The sequence below is a fragment of the Octodon degus genome, unplaced genomic scaffold (genome assembly GCF_000260255.1).
Source record: "Octodon degus isolate 3935 unplaced genomic scaffold, OctDeg1.0 scaffold00028, whole genome shotgun sequence".
NCBI lineage: Eukaryota > Metazoa > Chordata > Mammalia > Rodentia > Octodontidae > Octodon > Octodon degus.
Genome location: NW_004524604.1, coordinates 17,937,018 through 17,955,530, shown reverse-complemented (window position 1 = coordinate 17,955,530; position 18,513 = coordinate 17,937,018). Strand labels below are relative to the sequence as shown.

General features: G+C 43.6%; 1 protein-coding gene across 1 annotated transcript in view; it reads right to left on the bottom strand.

The window, feature by feature from the left end:
• Positions 1–1,578: 1,578 nt before the first annotated feature.
• Positions 1,579–18,513, bottom strand: part of Slc9a9 (solute carrier family 9 member A9) — a 711,270-nt gene continuing 694,335 nt past the window's right edge. The window contains exons 15-16 of the mRNA XM_012514271.2: positions 4,236–4,341; positions 1,579–2,919 (exon numbers count right to left, since the gene is read on the bottom strand). Of these exons, the coding sequence (XP_012369725.1) occupies positions 2,692–2,919; positions 4,236–4,341 (334 nt within the window). The 3' untranslated portion in view covers positions 1,579–2,691. The remainder of the gene's footprint in view (positions 2,920–4,235; positions 4,342–18,513) is intronic.

Sequence of the window (18,513 nt, the reverse complement as noted above, 5' to 3'; positions counted from 1 at the left end):
CAGAGGCTCAGCTGAGACCCCAATAGGGAGTGGAGCTCATACCGGGGCTTGCACCTGTGAATGTGTGGGATGTCCATGTGGTGAGAAGTTCAAGTAAGCTAATTAATGAGAGTCCTGTTTAGAGCTGTAATAATGAGTGGAAGAATTAGCAGATTGACAAAAGAGGCTTTGCCTTTATTATTCATTAGGAAGTGGCAGTAATAATAGGTTTGAATTTCACAGTCTCAAGGAGCCTGCTCATCAAAGCACAGAGAATTTCTTAAAATCACAAATTATTATCCTTCACAACAGGAACATAACAGGCATTTGGCTGTATGAACTGCCTAACTGGGACACTAGCGGCTGATAGGATCCTAGACTGATTCAGAGGCAAAGCCAGGAAATGACATCTTGAAGCTGGATTCCGCATGTTGTTCTGCAGATTGAGTGGGGCATGATTTCCTCAGACTCATGGTGTCAGGCCTGACCGGGGTCAGTCTGCGTGAACAGTGCTTCCTTCCCTTGTTGGCAGTGGTTCGTGATGCCCAGCCGTAAGGAGCCTGTGTTTCCAAGCAGGCAGAGGCTTTGCCAGGATAGCACCAGCCTGCATTTGCTGTGCCTTCTTAGGGAGCTGCTGCAGGGTTTAGACTGAGTAACGGCCCCTCCACACCTTATGTCATTTCTGAATGGTAAGTCATATTTCTCTCTCTTTTCTCAACTTCTGGCCCCTGTAATGGTTCCATTTTTTTTGGGGGGGAGGGGGAATCTCTTTCCTGTTGTGTCTTCCTTCATACAAAATAAAATACCAAGTTCTTATCACTTCCTTTTACTTGATAGAGGCAGAAACAAGACGAATCCTTATGTTCTGACTTTCTTTCCTTTATCTTTCAGTGTCTCCTCCATCTAATTATGTAGTTCCCTCATAAATTCTAGTCACCTCAAGTGAGAAAGGAGGAGGCTGTGCTACTCTGTTTGACTCAGTTTCCCTTCTCTGGGGAATCCTCCAAGTGCAATGCTGCTTCTTTTTTCCTTAGTGGCTTGCTGTGCCAGCCCACTGCCTGCCCGGACCCCTGAACCCTCTGCATTTCCCTTATGATGTTAGCTTTTCCTACTTGTTTCATCCAGAACTTCCAATTAGCTTGGATATAGAAAATGCTTTGAATAAAGCATAAGCCAAAACAATCATACTTAATGACAACATTTTATTAGGATTAAGTGAAATTAGAAAACATCATGCTTCTCCACTTGTCATTTTTATCTGGAATGACAAGATTGTAAGTTGAGTATAAAACAATTTATTTTCCCAGAATCTACTATTTGGAAAGCAAGAAAACGGATGCACAGAGAAGTATCTCCTATACCACCACAGCTCACATTTAAGGCTTAAATAGTGATGCGCAATGCACACATTAGTTTAAATGTTGGTCTTTAGGAAGACATCTTTCTCTATCTTCCCCAAATTGAGACTCAGCAGAGACTCAGCCTGGGCACCTAGGTCTGGGGCTTGCTTTTTGGAGTCTATTATTTTTTTGAAACAGGGTCTTGTTATCTAGGTCAGGCTGGCCTTGAACTCACTATGTGCCCCAGGCAGGCCTTGAAATTGTGGCAATACTCCTGCCTCAGTCTCCTGAGGCCTGGGATTACAGGCATGCACAACCACACCCAGCCTGGAGTGTACTACTAACATCTGTGTTTCAAGAGAAGCTATGCTTGAGGTATCTTCCGGCTTCAAAGGCACAGATCATGCAGCAGAATTGAAAGCAGAATTGTTGTGTTGATCTCTCCAATGTGGGCCATGAGCCTTGCCTTTCAAAAGGCAGTTGTGATGCTGTCCCTGGTTCCTTAGCTTGACCCATTCAGTGCTGCTGACCAGCTGTGAGTGCTGAATTGGGGGACAGGCTGGGTTTCTGCAGTCTCCTGCCACGTGGAGAGCAACTGTGCTGCGAAACATTATTATCCAGCACAGACAGGGGCTTCACTGCAGAGCCCAGAAGTGGAAGTGAGCAAGCAAGGAGGCTCATTTTGCAGCAAAAGCAGTGTATTAGACAAGAAATCAGCTTTCCCTGCAAGGACTCCTTGCAGTCAGAGGACGGCACTGCATTTAGCGTAGGCGCGCCCTGCTGTGCACGATCCCTTCTACCAAGGGCAGAGGCAGTGTGCAACAGCAGGTTGTCGACTCTGTGTGGTCCTGTAAGGCCAGTAGAAGTGGGCCCTGAAAGCTCCCCTGGGTCTGTACACAGGGCACTGAGAACAAGAGGGAGTCAAGGTCTAGAAATACAAAACTTATCATTTACTAAATAACGGGACATTCCCTTCAATTTAGGCCAAACATGCTTATGCTTAAAAGCTCTTTTTATTTTTAAACCCTCCTTAAGGAAGAGAATAAAATCTGAGTGGAGGGTCCGGAGCACTGTCCATGGAAGAGATATGCCCCTGAGGCCCAGTACATTTGGGTCCTGACTCCCCCTCTCCCCACTCCACCCACTCCAGTAGTAAAACTGGCTGCTGGTAAACAATTAAATTCAGTTGCATAATATAGAGCACTGATAATAAATTCTCATTTCTGCAGGCACCAAACAAGGTTTTGATTATCTCCAATTTATGCTCGCAATACATTTTCCAGCCTCTCCCCTACACAGTCTCATCATCTTGGCTTGTGGTCCTCAATGAGCCTTGCCTTGCTTGTGATTGCATCTGCACTCTTCATGCCAATTACTTCATCTGGGATTGCCCCAGAGGCTGCTCCAGTTTGAGTTCATAGCCGCCTAGGCCCAGGTCTCCCTCATAGATGTTTTCCTTGCTTGGAGTCTGGGGTGAAGCTTTCTGGTCTGGATCTGGCTCTGGCGGAGGACTGCAGGGGGAGGAGGTTTGTTCCTGATAAGTCATGGCTAGTTCATCCTGGTTTACAATGCAGTCCACATCCTCCTCTTTTAATTGTTCCTGGTTTTGGGAAGACAAAGGGAGAGACAGGTCACTTTCTGAAGTCAGAAAACAATAGCAGTACCACTGTGTAAGAAAACAGAGTATTCCTATTCCTTTTCCCGACTGCCCCGACTTGCCTTGCTGGTTTTTGCTTAGACATGGCTCAGGCTCAGGATAGCCCTGAGTCAGCGTTGGAAACCTGGCTGTACCCAGTCAAGAGAGCTCTGCAGGCCCCAAATAAGAGTTGCTCCAGAACACACGCCAATCAACTGCCTTGTTGGGTAAAGGGAGGGAAATGGAACTCAATGGTCCTTTTTAACACTGGTACTGATGGGCAGCATTTAGAGGAATTAGGAGTGTGCAGAATCTATGACTTCAGCATAGAGAGGTTGTCTCATGTGGCTTTGTAATGCTCCTGCCTATCACAAAAGTCTCAGAATACAATTTCTGTTATACTCTACCCTCAAAAGGTGCCCACTCAGTACATCTCGTGGGATGAATGTCACAAGGTTAGAAATAGTTGGAAGTTACCATAGCAGATAATGTTGGAAACTAATAATACTGACTAATAATAATCATTCTCATACAAAGGTCCTCTTGAAGGGAAGAGCTGAGATCTCCGCCTATAGGCTCTGGAGGTGACACTAAATAACACACATAGTAAGTGCTGGCTAGGTATAGTGAGGCACGATTCCCACATTAGCCTGCACCAGGAGTGCGTGTGCAGCTGCTGAAACGCGGGTGGCCAGGACTCAGGCTCACAGTTCCTGGGCTTGGGCCTAGGAACATGCACTTCTAACCAGTTCCCGAGTGACGCTGAGGCTTCCGGGATGGGGACCATACTTGGGGAAGTTGTGTTAGCCTCCTGCACCCTGCACAGATCTGAGCTGTGTGTCCTCCATGCAAGGGGGCAGCTGGCAGCAGCCCTCTAAAGGTACTTCCGACCCTGAGACTGCTCTTCTCCAACTGCCTGACCCTTGGATTTGCTGGTAACGATTCTAATTGCTTCTCAGCATTTTTTCATTCCATTCCTTTGAGCTATAAAGCACAGACCTAATATTCAAAACCTCAAAACACAGCAGTTTGTGAGGACATATTACTCTTTCTCTATTTCCCAGGCTCACGTTATGGTTAAAAATATTGGTAACAATAAAAAACTGCATTTTTAAAAGAAGAATACGCCAACATCAGCAACAACTGAAAGGAGAAGAGAAATGCTTCTCAGTGCAGCAAATTGAAAAAACGCTTCCCCCTCCAGCTAAGGAATAACAACCCCGCGGTTTCTAGGCCCATCAGTATTCACCAAGCTGGTCCCGCGTGGGCTATTTACTCACCCCGTAGGCCTGAGGACTGGTCAGCAGCCTGGAAATCGGGCCACACCACTCTGGTAGTGTTGTGGTCAGCGGAGGACCAGAGTGGGTTAAAATTGGTTTCAGATATCTGGGAAGCCTGTTAAGGAATACTTGTCAAGAGGGAGTTAGGATTTTGTTTCTCACACAGAACAAACCTCTGCCTGCTGTTAAAGAGATAGTTATGTTCACCTTTAAATCTCCTACTCCTTCATTTAGGAAGCAATTTGGCCTGCGAAAATTGCTGTTTATAATCTTTCCTTCACACACGTTTCCAGCCCTCCTGATAGCCTTTAATCATGAAGAAATGGTGAGTAGTCCACGCTGCATGGGAGAGAGGTGCAAATGTTCCTCTTCCCAGCCCGCCCCCTCCCCCCCAGCCCCCGTCTCTTCTGCTTAGAGGATGCATTCTTAGGAATTACTTTAAACAGTAGCAGAAGAGATTGCATTTTCTTAAGGGTACACACATACGTGCACAGATCTTGAACCACCAGTCATTCTCACGAAGAAACATGAGATATTTCATAAAATGTTCAGTTATTTTAAAGCCAGGCAGTGAGCATAGATTGTTTTCCAAAATGCTTTATTTTCACTTTTCAACACAGACACTTTGTACTTCATACACCGATGCATTTCTATACACATTATGTAAATAAGCCGGTGCCAAGTTTATTCTATTGTCTAGCACCTGTCTTTCTCATCTCTCCATCCCAGAGAGCTTCAGCCAGTGAAAAGGAAAACCTGTTCATCTAAAGCCATTATGCTTCTTTCCAATCTATCAATAATGAAATCCCCAGAGCCTGCCTCCAGTTGTCATATTATTATTTTCTTACTCAAAGAAGAGTAGTGGAATTATTTCACCATTCCGTCAGAAATGATTTTTGCGCTTTATATTATTTCCTCTGCTGGAGAATACTTCACCTCATCAACTTTCTGAAAAGCTGTAATAAAAAGGGAAAGGAAAACACGGAGAGAGGCTAACATCGGTTGGCCTGCGAAGGTCTGCGGTGGCCTGCAAGCACGCAGGGCGTGAGGAGATCTTGGAGGACTGCGGAGCTGGAGAACACAGCGCTGTCATTTCCTGATTCCCCGAGCGTGTGGGAACCGAGGGCCCCTGCACCCAGAGCGGCCCAGCGAGCCGGCTGCCTCTGACTAGGGCGCATTTTACACAGCGGCGGCTGAGCAGGGAAGCTCACGAAATAGTCCACGTAGGATGTAAGCGGAGTGACTGAAAGGATGTTTAGATCAGCAACTTTGACTGCAAATATAAAACGTGATTTCCTTCCCTTAGACAGCCTCTGTTGAGTGCAGTGAAATATTAGGGGGAAGTTAAATTGGGGATACCGGTATTTGCTGTAATACTTCCAAGTGATGGTATATCTGGAAATTGGAAAAGCCCTTGATAATCTTCTACTAAATCTCTTTAAAGTGTTGTTTCATTATATGAATGAAGATATTGAGGCCTGGAAATATTATGGTTTTAAATAATCTAATCGTGATTTTGAACCCGCCATTGTCAGCATAGTAAGAGATAATTTATCAGGGCAGAATCATGCGCTGTGCCCTGCTGCCTGAGTTCTCTGGCGATTGGTCAGGCAAATGCACAGACATGATCTTGCCAGGCGTCATGGTGTGTACAGGTCAGTGGAAGGAGGAGGCAGCTTTGTGAAGGAGGTGAGGTAGACACATTTTGTACACAACCCAAGTAAAAATCAGAAAGAACCCAGCCAACTTTATTTCTAGATGGAAAGCCCTATCCATCACTTTAGAGTTATCGTTTGAAAAAATGAAGAGGTTGGTTAAGGCTCAAGAGTTTGAGAGAAGCCTGGGTAACTTCCACGGAGCCTCTCTGTGCACTGGAACATAAATGCCAAGTTTAATGCCAAGTAAAACACAAGTGTAGAATTGTGTAGCGAACACTTTCTTATAATCGTGATGTGGTATTCTTTAAATTATGTATAATGCTGTTGGAGCGAACACTTCAAGGCTGAATTTGTGGCTTTTTGTGAATATGAGGATGGGACCAAATGGGGCCACTTGGCTCCCTCCAGATGACCTCTGGGGTTTGTGCCTCAGAAGAGATGGACATAAACTTCAGCTCTGCCACTTTGCTGGCCACAAGGCCTGTATTCTAGTTATTTATCCTCTGAGCCTCAAGTTTTGTTAGGAAGATGAACTGACATGACATGTATAGAAATGGTTTTAAACTTTGACCTGTTATTCAAATACCATTTATTTTAATTTTGAAATTTCTTCTCTTTTCTTTTCGGTATCAGGGATTGAACTCAGGACCCTGTGCTTGCCAGGCAGGTGCTTATGCTGCTGAGCTATCTCCCCAGTCCTGAAATATATTTTCTGAGTAATACTTTCTAGAGAAACTGAAAAAGAAAAAGAAAAAGAAAAAAACCAATGTCCCAATCATTGTTCAGTAATGGTGGAGACTGATATAGAGGACAAGAATGATAGTTGGGCATGCTGCTCATTTCATGTAGCATTGATATATTCATGCATGTGGACAGTCCAGCTGGTCTTGTATTCAAAATGGCTCTTTTGGTTGTAAGTTGTTGTACAGGTAGCACGGAGAGGTGAGAGGTGGCCAGAATTTGTTGACGTAAGATTCTCCTGGGGAACTGCATGATGGCTTTTGGCTCTTCTGGTATACCAGTCGTGTAAGTCCATGGAAAGGCTCATCTTTTGTGGCAATAAAGAGGTTGTACGAAGCACCAAGCAGCCACTGAGGGTGATGTGTTGGAGCATAGTCCGTGCTCACCGCCATCTTGCCTTGCCCAGTGCTCGAGATACGCAATGTGCTCACTGTGTATCTGTCTAATTTTTGGAATAAGAACATATTTATGAGGAATGGAAGTAGATTCTGAGTAACTCCCAGAGAGAGATGAAAAAGCAGAATAGAGCCAACAAAAGAGGCTTTCCTAAGGATTAAAGGCTAAGGTAGGTCAAATAAGAAGATGGACCAGTTGTGCCTGTATTATAGTGAAAGGGGAGCCTAAGAAGAATGGAATTAAAATGAAGTGTTTAAAACTCAGCTTTTTATTTCATTCGCTCACTCATTCATTTGTTCTTTCATGCATTCACGTATTTTTAGTTTTGTTTTGTGTGCCAAACTAGTGAGGAACAGAGACAAGAGCCCCACAAAAAGAAAGTGGTTACATTCTAGTTAGAAAACTCGCTTGTCTCCAGCCTGTGGTCTTCTCAAAATCAGGGTTCTTTGCATCACCAGGACAATCGTTGGCACATTTGAGATGCCTAAGAAATACTTGTTGAATCACTGGAGGCAGAATGCTCAGAGATGGCAAGTAAATTGCTCAGTGGGTCTCAACCAGTGAATTTATAGCAGCGGTGAACCCGATCCTAGGAACCCTCCCGCCACACTGAGCTGTCTTCCTCCTGCCATAGAGATGCTGAGCAGCTGGGCCTGCTTTATGGTACCACTGATTTGGGAACAGGGAACCGGCGACTTCTGAGTTCTTCATTGCTGAGCAATGTCTTAAAAGTGGCTGGCGCTTTTGGGTTACCTAAATTATTAAATGGTAAGAAAATTCTTTTGAGCTACAAAAACCTTAACTGCAGATTTTACAAAATGTGTTATTTTTCTCATCAGGGTCTAGTGTACGTTTGGGGAAGGAGAGCCCCCCTGGTGTACTTTGGCTATGGCTAGTTTTGCTTCTCTAATAAGCTAGAAACACATCAAGATAAAACGTTAAGCTCTTGGGGGGATAACAATGACTTTTCTCATCTTTAAAGGCATAAGTTTGTGAATAGCATTTTGCTTCAGGAGTAAGAAAAAGCTGGAGCTCTACCCAGAATTTAACATGCGTGAAATAGGAAAGACAATTAGCAAATGCATTTTCTCCTTTGGCTGTAGTTATCAGCAGGCCCAGAGCTAAATTTAGCGCTTAACTGAACTAACATCCAAAATACCTGGTAACACTAATTTCTTCCTTTCTCTTGCTTATTCTGGTTTTGATTATTCCAAAGCATCGTGTTTTGTTCATTGTGAGTTGCCAAAACCAGTGGACACACAACTTTCTCATATTTATGCCTCATTTAATATGGCTTTACCTTGGTTGAAGAGAAGCAAAAAACCTCAAGGAAAGAACAGCTGTGCAATAAATAACTGTCCCTTTTGAGGAAAACAAGCCCAATCAGTCTTACTATGAACAAAAATTTTGTCTCTCCCTGAAATTAATATGTTGGATGAAGCTCAATCCTCCCATATGATACTATTTGGAGATGGGGTTTTGGGATGGTGATTAGCATTTAATGAGGTTGCACTGGGGTGTAGCTCAGTGGGAGAGCAACGCACGCATGCGCGTGCGCACACACACACACACACACACACACACACACACACAGTTTGATGATGAGGTCGTGAGGAGAGGGCTCTCATGATGAGATTAGTGTCCTTACAAGAAGAGACACCAGAGAGCTTGCTCTCTGTCCACCGCACACCAAGATGAGATCATGCGAGAACATAGTGAGAGGGAAGCCACCTGACAGCCAGGAAGATGACCCTCATCAAACTTGCTTATGCTGGCAGCTGAACTTTGGTTTCTAAAACTGAAAAAGAAGTTTAAGTGACTTAATTCAACTGCTGTAAGTTACTTTGTCATAGTATCCCAAGCAGACTAAGTCATTCCTTTTTTTTTAAATTTTGGGATAGCTGTGAAACATCCTCTATCTTGGCTTTTCCTGGATGCTTCACGATGAAAATCATCTAGATACCAGGACACTTGTTAAAAATTCAGATTTCAGGGGCCGGCGAGATAGCTCAGTGGTCTAAAGTGCCTGCTTTGGCAAGCTGAGGCAGGTGTGGGGGGGATCAAGGTTCGAGCCCCAGCACCACATGCCGTGCCACCTCCGTCCTCAGGGAGGGTGGAGCTGGCCCACAAAGAAAAAAAAAATCACACTCCAAACACCTCCCCTTTAACTAACCATATGTCCAGTCTTACGAAACTATATTTGCTAATCCGAGCAACAGATTTGATGATAAAATAGATAATATATCAACCACTGTTAATCAGCTATTCTTGTTTTGAAAATGTGTAACATATGTACTGTTGTATGTTGCCCTGTTTCTTTGTTTCTGACTTTTGTTCTTTGTTTTCTTTTACTTTTCAAAGTAAAATAAAATTAGAAAAAAAATCCTCCCCTGGAGATTCTGATTCAGTGTCTGGAGAGTGGCCTGGAACTCTGTTTCTAACCAGCACCCCACGTGACTGATGACCAGGTAAATCTGGAACTCAGAGGTCTCTTTCTCTCTCTGGAGTATTAGCCTTAACTTGAGATTCAAAACTTAAGTAGACAAAGAACATTCTCTTTTATGCCCATTAAGCCATAAATTTTAGGATGAGAACATGTATAAAGAAAGTCCATTTGCCCCTGAGTCCAGACCTATGTACTGGCCCCTGCCAACTGCTTCACCTTGTCTAAGGATGGACAGACCCTTGGCTGAAGACGAGTACTTGGTGCTGTGTCTGGGAGTGGATCAATGGGTTACCAGGTCTCCGCTTGCAGAGGAAGGCTGTGCACCTATTGGGAGAATTTGTGTATGTTTGTATGTGTGGGCTTGCTAAATGGTTTTCATATGAAGCTTAAAAGCTCATCAACGCACATGAAGGAAAGAAACACATTTAGTTGTTTAGGATTTTTCAGAAATATGATCCTTCCTTATATTCTTATCTGTAAAGTATCTTAGTATATCTTGTTTTCCTGCTATAGTTGTAGGTGGTTATTATAATAGGACTACAGACCCATTTTAAAGATCAATATATATGTAAACAGATGGCTTTTCAAGTCTCTTCTAATGCATTCTTCCCTTCCTTTCCAAAGTGCTGTTTAGTGTTTAGTGCTCCTTTATTACTGGAGATGGCCAGAGACCAATGCCAAGAGTGTAGGAAGGATAAGTGAACCCCAGAGTGCATTGCTCCAGGCTTGCTCTCTAAGCCTGTGTGTTCCTACAGAAAAAAGAGGAGCCACTTGTTATTGACTTGCTGATCACCCACACTGTTGTGTTCAGAACATCTGGAAACAGAGCTAGCAGAGGACACGCCAAATTATATGTACACCACTGCTTTGATTCCAGTATGCAAGTCGTGCCCATTCTGTTTAGTTCTCAGGAAATATAGCCTGACAAATTTTTTGTGTTCTTCATCTTCCCTTTGGATATGTCAGATTCTGGAATCATTCACTGTTTTGACTGGGTAGACACATGATCAGCCATTCGGTGGAGCTGGTAGTTGGGGTTCAGATAGGAGGAGTCCTTCAAGAGTCCAACCCAGATACTTTAAGCACCTCCATCTCTTTGGTTTCTTTGGTTGACAGAGGAATTCCAGCTCTGCACGGAGTGCTTGCTTGGAATGGGACAACCTTAGGGTCCTGAATTGATTAAAAACATTTAACTTGCATGGGTGATGTGCCCTTGATTTGGGGAGGAGCCAGGAGTTGCACAGTACCACATCCAGTAAGGTGGATGAGGATGCACTGAATGTTTTTACAAGCCTGCCTTTCCATTGGATGGTACCTGATTTATTTATTTAGTTGTTTTTTTTTTTTTCAGTACTGGGGATTGAACTCAGGACCCTTCGCTTGCCAGGCAAGCACTTAGTCTACTGAACTATCTCCCTGGCCCTTCTACTTGACAGCTACATTCACCATCCTCTTTATTCTGTCTCATAGACCCAAAAGAGGGCTTTCAGAACTGCTTCAGAGGGTGGTAAGAATGATAGGATCAGGGCATTCAAGCGAGAGGAGTTTTTTGAGAAGGATTAATGACAATATGCCTTTTACTATGAAATTTTTAAAGAATTTAAACCTTCATCTTTTTTTTTTTTTGTATTTTTAGGGAAGGGTCTACAGGGTGTTCAGCGTCTCATTACTAGATCAGACTCATAGTGATCCGCCTGTTTACAGCCTCCCAAGAGGTGGGATTACAGGTCTGTGCCACCATGCCTAGTCTCAATTGCCTTCTTAGCACACCCTGGGAGTTGGGCCAGCAGGGCAGGCCCTGGGGATTAAACCCTCGGCCCCTGGGCCTGCTTACAGGTGCTTTAATCTGCTGAGCTATTTGGCCAGCCCTCATCTTATTTTTTGAGCACACTTTGCATGTGGGCCTTTGATCCACAGATCCTAACCTCTGCCATCTTAATGGAAACCACAACATACTTGTTCAGAAAGAAAGCAGCAGATGCTGGGGTGGACAATGGTGGATGCTCAGGATCGTCGGTGCAAACCAGAAGGAGTGACTATGGTGAGCACCCCCACCCGCAGCCTGGCACCTCAGGCTTGCACTCACGTGTCTCTTGGAGAAGGGCTCTCCCACTGAGTCTGGGCTGCTGGGCCTCTTCCCTGAAGCAGCTTCCTGGACCTGCTTGTTGATGTTCTTCACTTCCACATGAGCTCCACACATGCACCTCACTGTCTGAGAGCTCCTGTCAGATTGTCCTGCAACTCACTGTTCTCATTCTCATCTTCCTTTCTAGTCTCTCAGCTCCTTGAAGGCAATACCTTGATTATATCTTAAAATACTGTCATTATAAACAGAAACTGGGGCTGGACAAACCTCCCAAATCCAATGTACATCTTGATAAATCATTATAAGGCAAGGGAACCACCCTTGCTTGCTAAGAAGCAGAGTTCTGTCATCTTTCCCTTCCATGTTTTTCAGGTTTATTGTCCACATCACAACTCCTCCTTCCTCCTACAGGGCATTGCTATCATGACTTTCGTGCTAACCACATCCTTACACTTGTAGTTTTATCCTCCAAGTGTATATGCCCTCTCACTACCATTTGGGCTTGCCTACGTTAAAACTGTGCAGCATCTTGTAATCTATAGGCTTCTCTTCCATCCTTTGGTTTCTTTACAATTTATCTGCTGACCAACCTGGGCCATTGGACCTCTGATTTCCCACAGTCTGGATTTTGCAGATTGAAAATACAAGCACAGCTCAGGGGTTCCTCTGCTTTTGGTACTTTGTGAAAACTTCCAGCTGAATCCAGAGCCTGATCAGGTTAAGGCTCTAGTCTATCCCTTCAGCAAGACGAGAGAGGGGGCACCACCTTTGATTGTCCACCTGTGTGGACCAAATGGATATGCCAGCAGCCACCAATCTGATATGTAGTACACACACTGGCTCATTTTGAAGTGCAAAATAGCAAAGTTCTCATTACATACTTTATTTTTATTATTTTTAAAATCATCTATTTATTTGGTACAGGGTGTCACTATGCAGCTCAGACTCATAGTGACCTCCTGTCTCAGCCTCCCCGGCGCTGGGGTTACAGGTGTGCACCAACCAACACACCCAGTCTCGGTGGCTAGCTCAGCACAGCATGCAGTACCGGTACCAGGGACTGAAAGTGGGTCCTTGCACTTACCAGGCAGGCACTTAGACTGCCAAGCTATCTCCCTGGCCTTCTTGATATACTTTAAATAATTTTATTAGATAGAATACTTTTATAAAGAGGGACTCATCTACCCAACTGATATAATTAGTGGTATAGATGACATAGGAAAGCAAGATTTGACTCATTCCATGTGCTCATAAGCTTTTAAGTAATGATTTATTATTTTATAATCTCTAAAGATTGAGACTGAGGCAGGAGGATTGTTGTGATTTTGAGACCAGCCTGGGCTACAATGTGAGTTCAAAGCCAGCCTGAACTGCATAGTGAGAACTTGTTTCAAAAAGACAAAACAAAACAAACAACCACCCCCCAAAATCAAAAACCCAAACAACAAACCAAGCCAAAACAAAACCAAAACCCTCTGAAGAAGTTTAAATTTTTGTTTCTATCATCTATCTATCTATCTATCTATCTATCTATCTATCTATCTATCTATCTATCTATCATCTATCTATCTCAATACAAATTAATGAGTTTAAGGTACTTGGTTGCAGTTGTCATTGTTGTAGTTCAGTTTGACCCAGGAGAGCATTTCCAGTTTGGCTCCAGGGTCTGTTTATACGGTGCCAGAATCTTTGGTAGCTTCCTTATCATTGGTACCACAAATTTTTCTGAGCTCAAACTGTACATATCCCGACTCAGACCTTGCATCACATGTTTCTCCAAAGTGTCTTGTTTTCATGTGGTAAATGATATTTCAAAACTATAATCTTGATGCTAAGGATTGCTATGTACAGTTCAATGCTATTAATATTTAATAATGTATTAAAAAAGAGTGATCAAGGAACTTGATACCTACTTGTAATCTAGCACTTGAGACCGAAGCAGGAGGGCTTCAAATTCAAGTTCTGGCTCAGCAATATAGCGAGAGCCTGTCTCAAACTTAAAATACAAAAATACTATAAAAAGATGAAGGGACATAGCTCAGTGGTAGGGCCCCTGGTTGATCCAGAGTTCTGATAAACAATTGGATTGTTCACACTTTCCAGTTTTCACAGTCCCATTAACCACTGATCTCAGGCTACTAGCACACAATCACCAAATGTGGAGGTGAGAGAAAAGCACCATTTGCCTTCACCAGCTCTCACTACGCATCTCATGAGCATCCTACAGGTCTGATTCTCAAGGACAAAAAGAATAATATGATGATAATATTATATAATTACTCATTTACTTTCTTTTATGTCACAAGTAAAAGTCTCAGAATAATACTGATTGAGAGCATAATATAATCACCTGAAACCAAACGTTTTTGCCTATCCTTCAACATGTTTTGGATTAAGGGCTGGGGAGATAGCTCAATGGTCTACAGCTCCTGCTTAGGCAAGTTTGGGCAAGTGTGCAGGGACTGACTGCAATTTGATCCCCAGCACCACATTCTGAGCCAGCTTCGCCCCCACAAAAAAGAAAAGTGGAAACATGTTTTGGATTAAAACTTCTTTTGTTGATCCCTGGGCCTGCTGTGCTGGCACCTCTCCCAGGGCACGTTGAGATGGCAATTGAGACCAGGCCTGCTGGCACAAGCCTGTAATCCCAGCACTTGGGAGGGTGTAGACAGGCAGATCACTATGAGTCCAATTTAGTAGAGAGACCCTGAACACCCTGTAGACCCTTCCCTAAAATACAAAAACCAAACCAAACCAAACCAAAAAACCAAACACCTCTTTTGTCTTCTAATTTCACATTTACAAAAAAATCCTATAGCATAACTATAGACAATGTTCCCTTATCTATTTTGTCGACATACAGCCATTGCATATTCCAACCTGTCTCTCTGTACCTACATAGAGTCCAAGATCTGCAAGCAACCGTCTGTTACATCCTCACCTTCAGGTCTTAAAGCAATGTCTCCCTCATCTCCCTGGGGCCCTTGGTGATTCTTGTTTTCAAAGGAGATACCTTCCACTTTCTGTCCAAATCCAGTTTTAGACATTTTTCAAAAACATCCCAACTACATTCTCCAGGGAGCACAGGTGGCCCCGCAGGGTCCCTGGATAGAATACTAGCCAGTGTCTCCTCGCTCCTCTGGTACAGACACTTGTGCTGTTGGGGGTTTGCAACCACTTGTATCTTGGGCTTATGAGAAACTTGCCACCAGTTTTGTTGTAAATGTGTCCATGGATTTTTGGCTCTGTCATTTAATTTTTCTGCCTGTTTTTGAATACAGATTTGGGGAGAGTTAAAGAATGTGATACTGCCCCAATGCCACCTTCCCAGGATGCAACAGGAACTGTATAGTATTCAGCCTTCTGTCCTCGTGGTTAGTAAGTGTCTAGCATATTAGTAGTGCAGAGGAACATGGTCTGTTTTTACATCAGGTTCTGAGAGCTTCTTAGGCTGGTGGGATGTGTCCATGATCAAGCTCAGCATTATCAAAATGAGCAGCCTGTGTTACAGCCAGGGAGTCGGGTGTCCCGTGATGCCTGGAGCGATGTGTGTTGACTTTCCTTGGCAGGGGACTGTACCTCTGAAAAAATGCCAGCATGCTCATCATCAGTGAGCAATTTCACGTGACATTCCAGAGAGTTCCCAGCTATCTTACACCCATCCATTCTGCCCAAGAAGCCTTTGTGTGGAAACTCTGGTCAAGGTATTAATAACCAGGGCAGATTAGGGGCTGATAAGGTGGTATGCTTACTACCATATTAGTATTGGGAGCTGGTTTCAGCAGGGATATCTTTAGCCTCTCCCTATCAAATGCTGACCTAATTCTGTTTGAAACTTTAGATCCAGATGAGCTAGGGACAGAGAAAGGGTGGTGGGGTTTGTCAGAAAGGTTAAAGCAAGGAAGATCGTTCAAGAACACAAAGTGAGCAGCTACCTCAGCACATGGAAGTATTGGGATCATGAGGCTAGAGGAACCTGAGAGCTCATCTGACCCACAGCCTTGGGTCTTACTAGAGAAGAAAGTCTAAACTCAGTGATCCTCCAAGCTGGTCAATGAATCTCTGCATCAGAGTCTTCCTTTGTGCTTGTTAAAATGTAGCTTCTTGGGGCCTTGAAGTAGACCCTCTTGGGTGGGCCTAGGAACGTGCACTTTAGCACAGCCTCAGTGTCCCTGAGCAACATCTCATGAGCTCTCTGGGAGGACTCTGAGGTACTGCATGACTGAGCTGTGTAGTGCAGTAATTACAACAGCCTTGCTTTTATTTACTATCATTGCTTCTTCTTCTGCTATTGTGTCTTTAAAACTTTTCTCTCTGGACATGATGAGATCAAGCAATTTCTGAGCTCTTTGCTGCCTATGAGATGCAGATGAATACCTCTTGTGCCATATGGCTTGGTACAGTTGACTTAAGTTGTTTTGGAAGAGAAAAGTTCTAGAGGAAGATGCTGCTGCCCCCTTCTGTGGTGAGTTTTGGGGGTTTTCTGATTGAAAGAAGGGCCACCTACATCCACAGCCTTTCTGTTAACTCACCAGGATTTTGACAGTAGTCTGTAGTGGTCAATTCCCTGACATCATACAGAAGAACTATGGAGTCTGAGAAGAAATGTACTCTGACGTCCCAAGTCTCTACTCTGGTTTTGGAGAGAAATTTTCATTTAATAACTCTCTATGGTCTTTTTTTCTTCTTCTTCCTGGTGGCACTGGGTACTAGACCAGTGGCCTTCAAACACAGCTACATCTCAGCTTTATTCTGGCATAGGATTTCTAAAAGTCTCCCAGGCTGGACTTGAACTTTCAATCTTCCTTGCCTCAGCTTTTCAGAGTACTGGGATTATGGATGTGTGCTGCTGTTCCTGGCTTGACTTGTGGGAGATGGAGTTTTAGCCTGGTAGCTCAGAATTCACATTTAAAACAGAGATTGCCAGTCTGGGTGTGGTGACCCAAACCTATAATCCCAGCACAGAGGAGGCTGAAAATAGGAGGATCACTACAAGTCCAAGCTGCATAGTGAGATCTTGTACTAGATACATAAAATTCAAAAATAAATAAATAAAACAGAGATTGCCAAACCAAGCATGGTGGTAGACACCTGCAATCTAAGCACTTGGGAGGCTGGGGCAGTAGGATCACTGTGAGTTCGAGGCTAGGATGGGCTACATAGTGAGTTTAAGACCAGCCTGAACTATACAGCAAGATCATGTCTCAAAAAACAAAACAAAATAAAATAAGAAAGACAGAGATTGTCAGTACTGTCCATGCCTTCTCAGACTGCTCCAGCATCCTCAGGGCTGGGCCCTTCCCCTAAGTTCTCAGTACAGAGTGCGAGCCTGAGAGGGACTTGGTCTTCTAAGTGTGCATGGACAGGGATCTCATTGGGATACAGAAACAAATTGTCCTCTACCTTTGAGAAGATAGAAAAGTCACCTCCCCACAGGCAACTGCAGTATAGGTTCCTGGGTCAGGATTTCAGAGCACTGAGGAAACTGACCTCAGTGCCCTCCTGCGGAAGGCAGCAGCACACCAGACACCAAACACTGAGCGCTGAGGACCTGGCTGCTGTGAGAGCTTCTTAATCTGAATAAAAGTCTACATATCTTTGTGTCTTAATGTTCTCATTAGTGAAGCGACACATAATACATTGTTAGACCTGGCTAAATAATTATTCGGAGAGTGTAATTACCCTGTGTATTCATTTCCTAGCGCTGCCATAGCCAAGTCTCACAAACAGGTGGGATGAAAACAACAGAATTTATTCTTGGTTCCAAAGGCTAGAAGTCCAAGATCAAGGTGTTGGCAATTACATTCATCCTCCAGGCTCTAATGGATGATGGATGCTCCACGCCTCTCTTCTGCCTTTTGGTGGCTTGTAGACACATCACTCTACATGGGTTTTCCCTGTATGTTCAGTATGTCTTGATGACCGCCTTCATATGAGCAAATCATTGATCTTGGACAAGGGCCCATCTTATTCTAGTATAACCTCATCTCATCTGAATTCCACTGAGTACAAGCTAACCTATTTCCAAGTAAAGTTACATTTTGAGGTCCTGGAGATTAGGTCTTTAACTGCTCTGTCTTGTGTGGAAACAATTTAGCCCATCATGCCTTGCCACTTTTGAAGAATCCCAAGTCTTCTGTTTATTTATTTATGCTTTCTGTAGTAGTTAAAATATAGACAGGCTTGGTTTGAACAATAACTCTGCTGTTCATTATCTGTGACCATTCAAACTTCCTGAGCCCTTTGAACCTTGTAAAATGGAAATAAGTCACAATAGTGACCCGGTAGAGAAGAGAATTAAATGAAATTAAAAATAGACCCCAAATTTCACACCATCCTGGGCTCATAGAGAGCACTCAGTAGATACTAGCTAGCATTATCATTTTTCCTCTGTGTCTCTTGAGGAGTTATAAGTATTAGAAATATATTTCAGTCAATTTACTCATGTTATACCTACTACATGCCCTACAGGGTTTATAATATTTCTTCTGCTAGCTGCTGGAGCCCTGAGAATGTTATTGCGAAGTTTCTCCCTGAAGGTTCATGCTCTTCTTTTCTTCCTCATGAGGTCTGCAGGGAGGCTCTGCTCATTAAATGACTGCTGTCACACTTTCATAACGGGATTTCAATGAGGTCCTCACAGGATAAACGTCCTCTCCTAGGAATGACAGTGTTTCCACTGAGGTGAGGTGCTGGCTTAGAAGTGGAAGTTCTCCTACTAGGCCTCAGGTTTTTAATGTCACCTTAGGGCAGTGCTTTTTCATCATTATATTTGTTTCTTAGGACCCTGGTTGTCTTTGAGGTCACTTTCTAAATTTTCCACACTTTATGGGCACTTTCTTTCTGACCCCTTCCTTTAGTAAACTCCTTAGTAGGATGCCTTCTCTACTGCTTTTGGAGAAAGACATAGTTCTCTCTCTCTCTCTCTCTCTCTCTCTCTCTCTCTCTCTC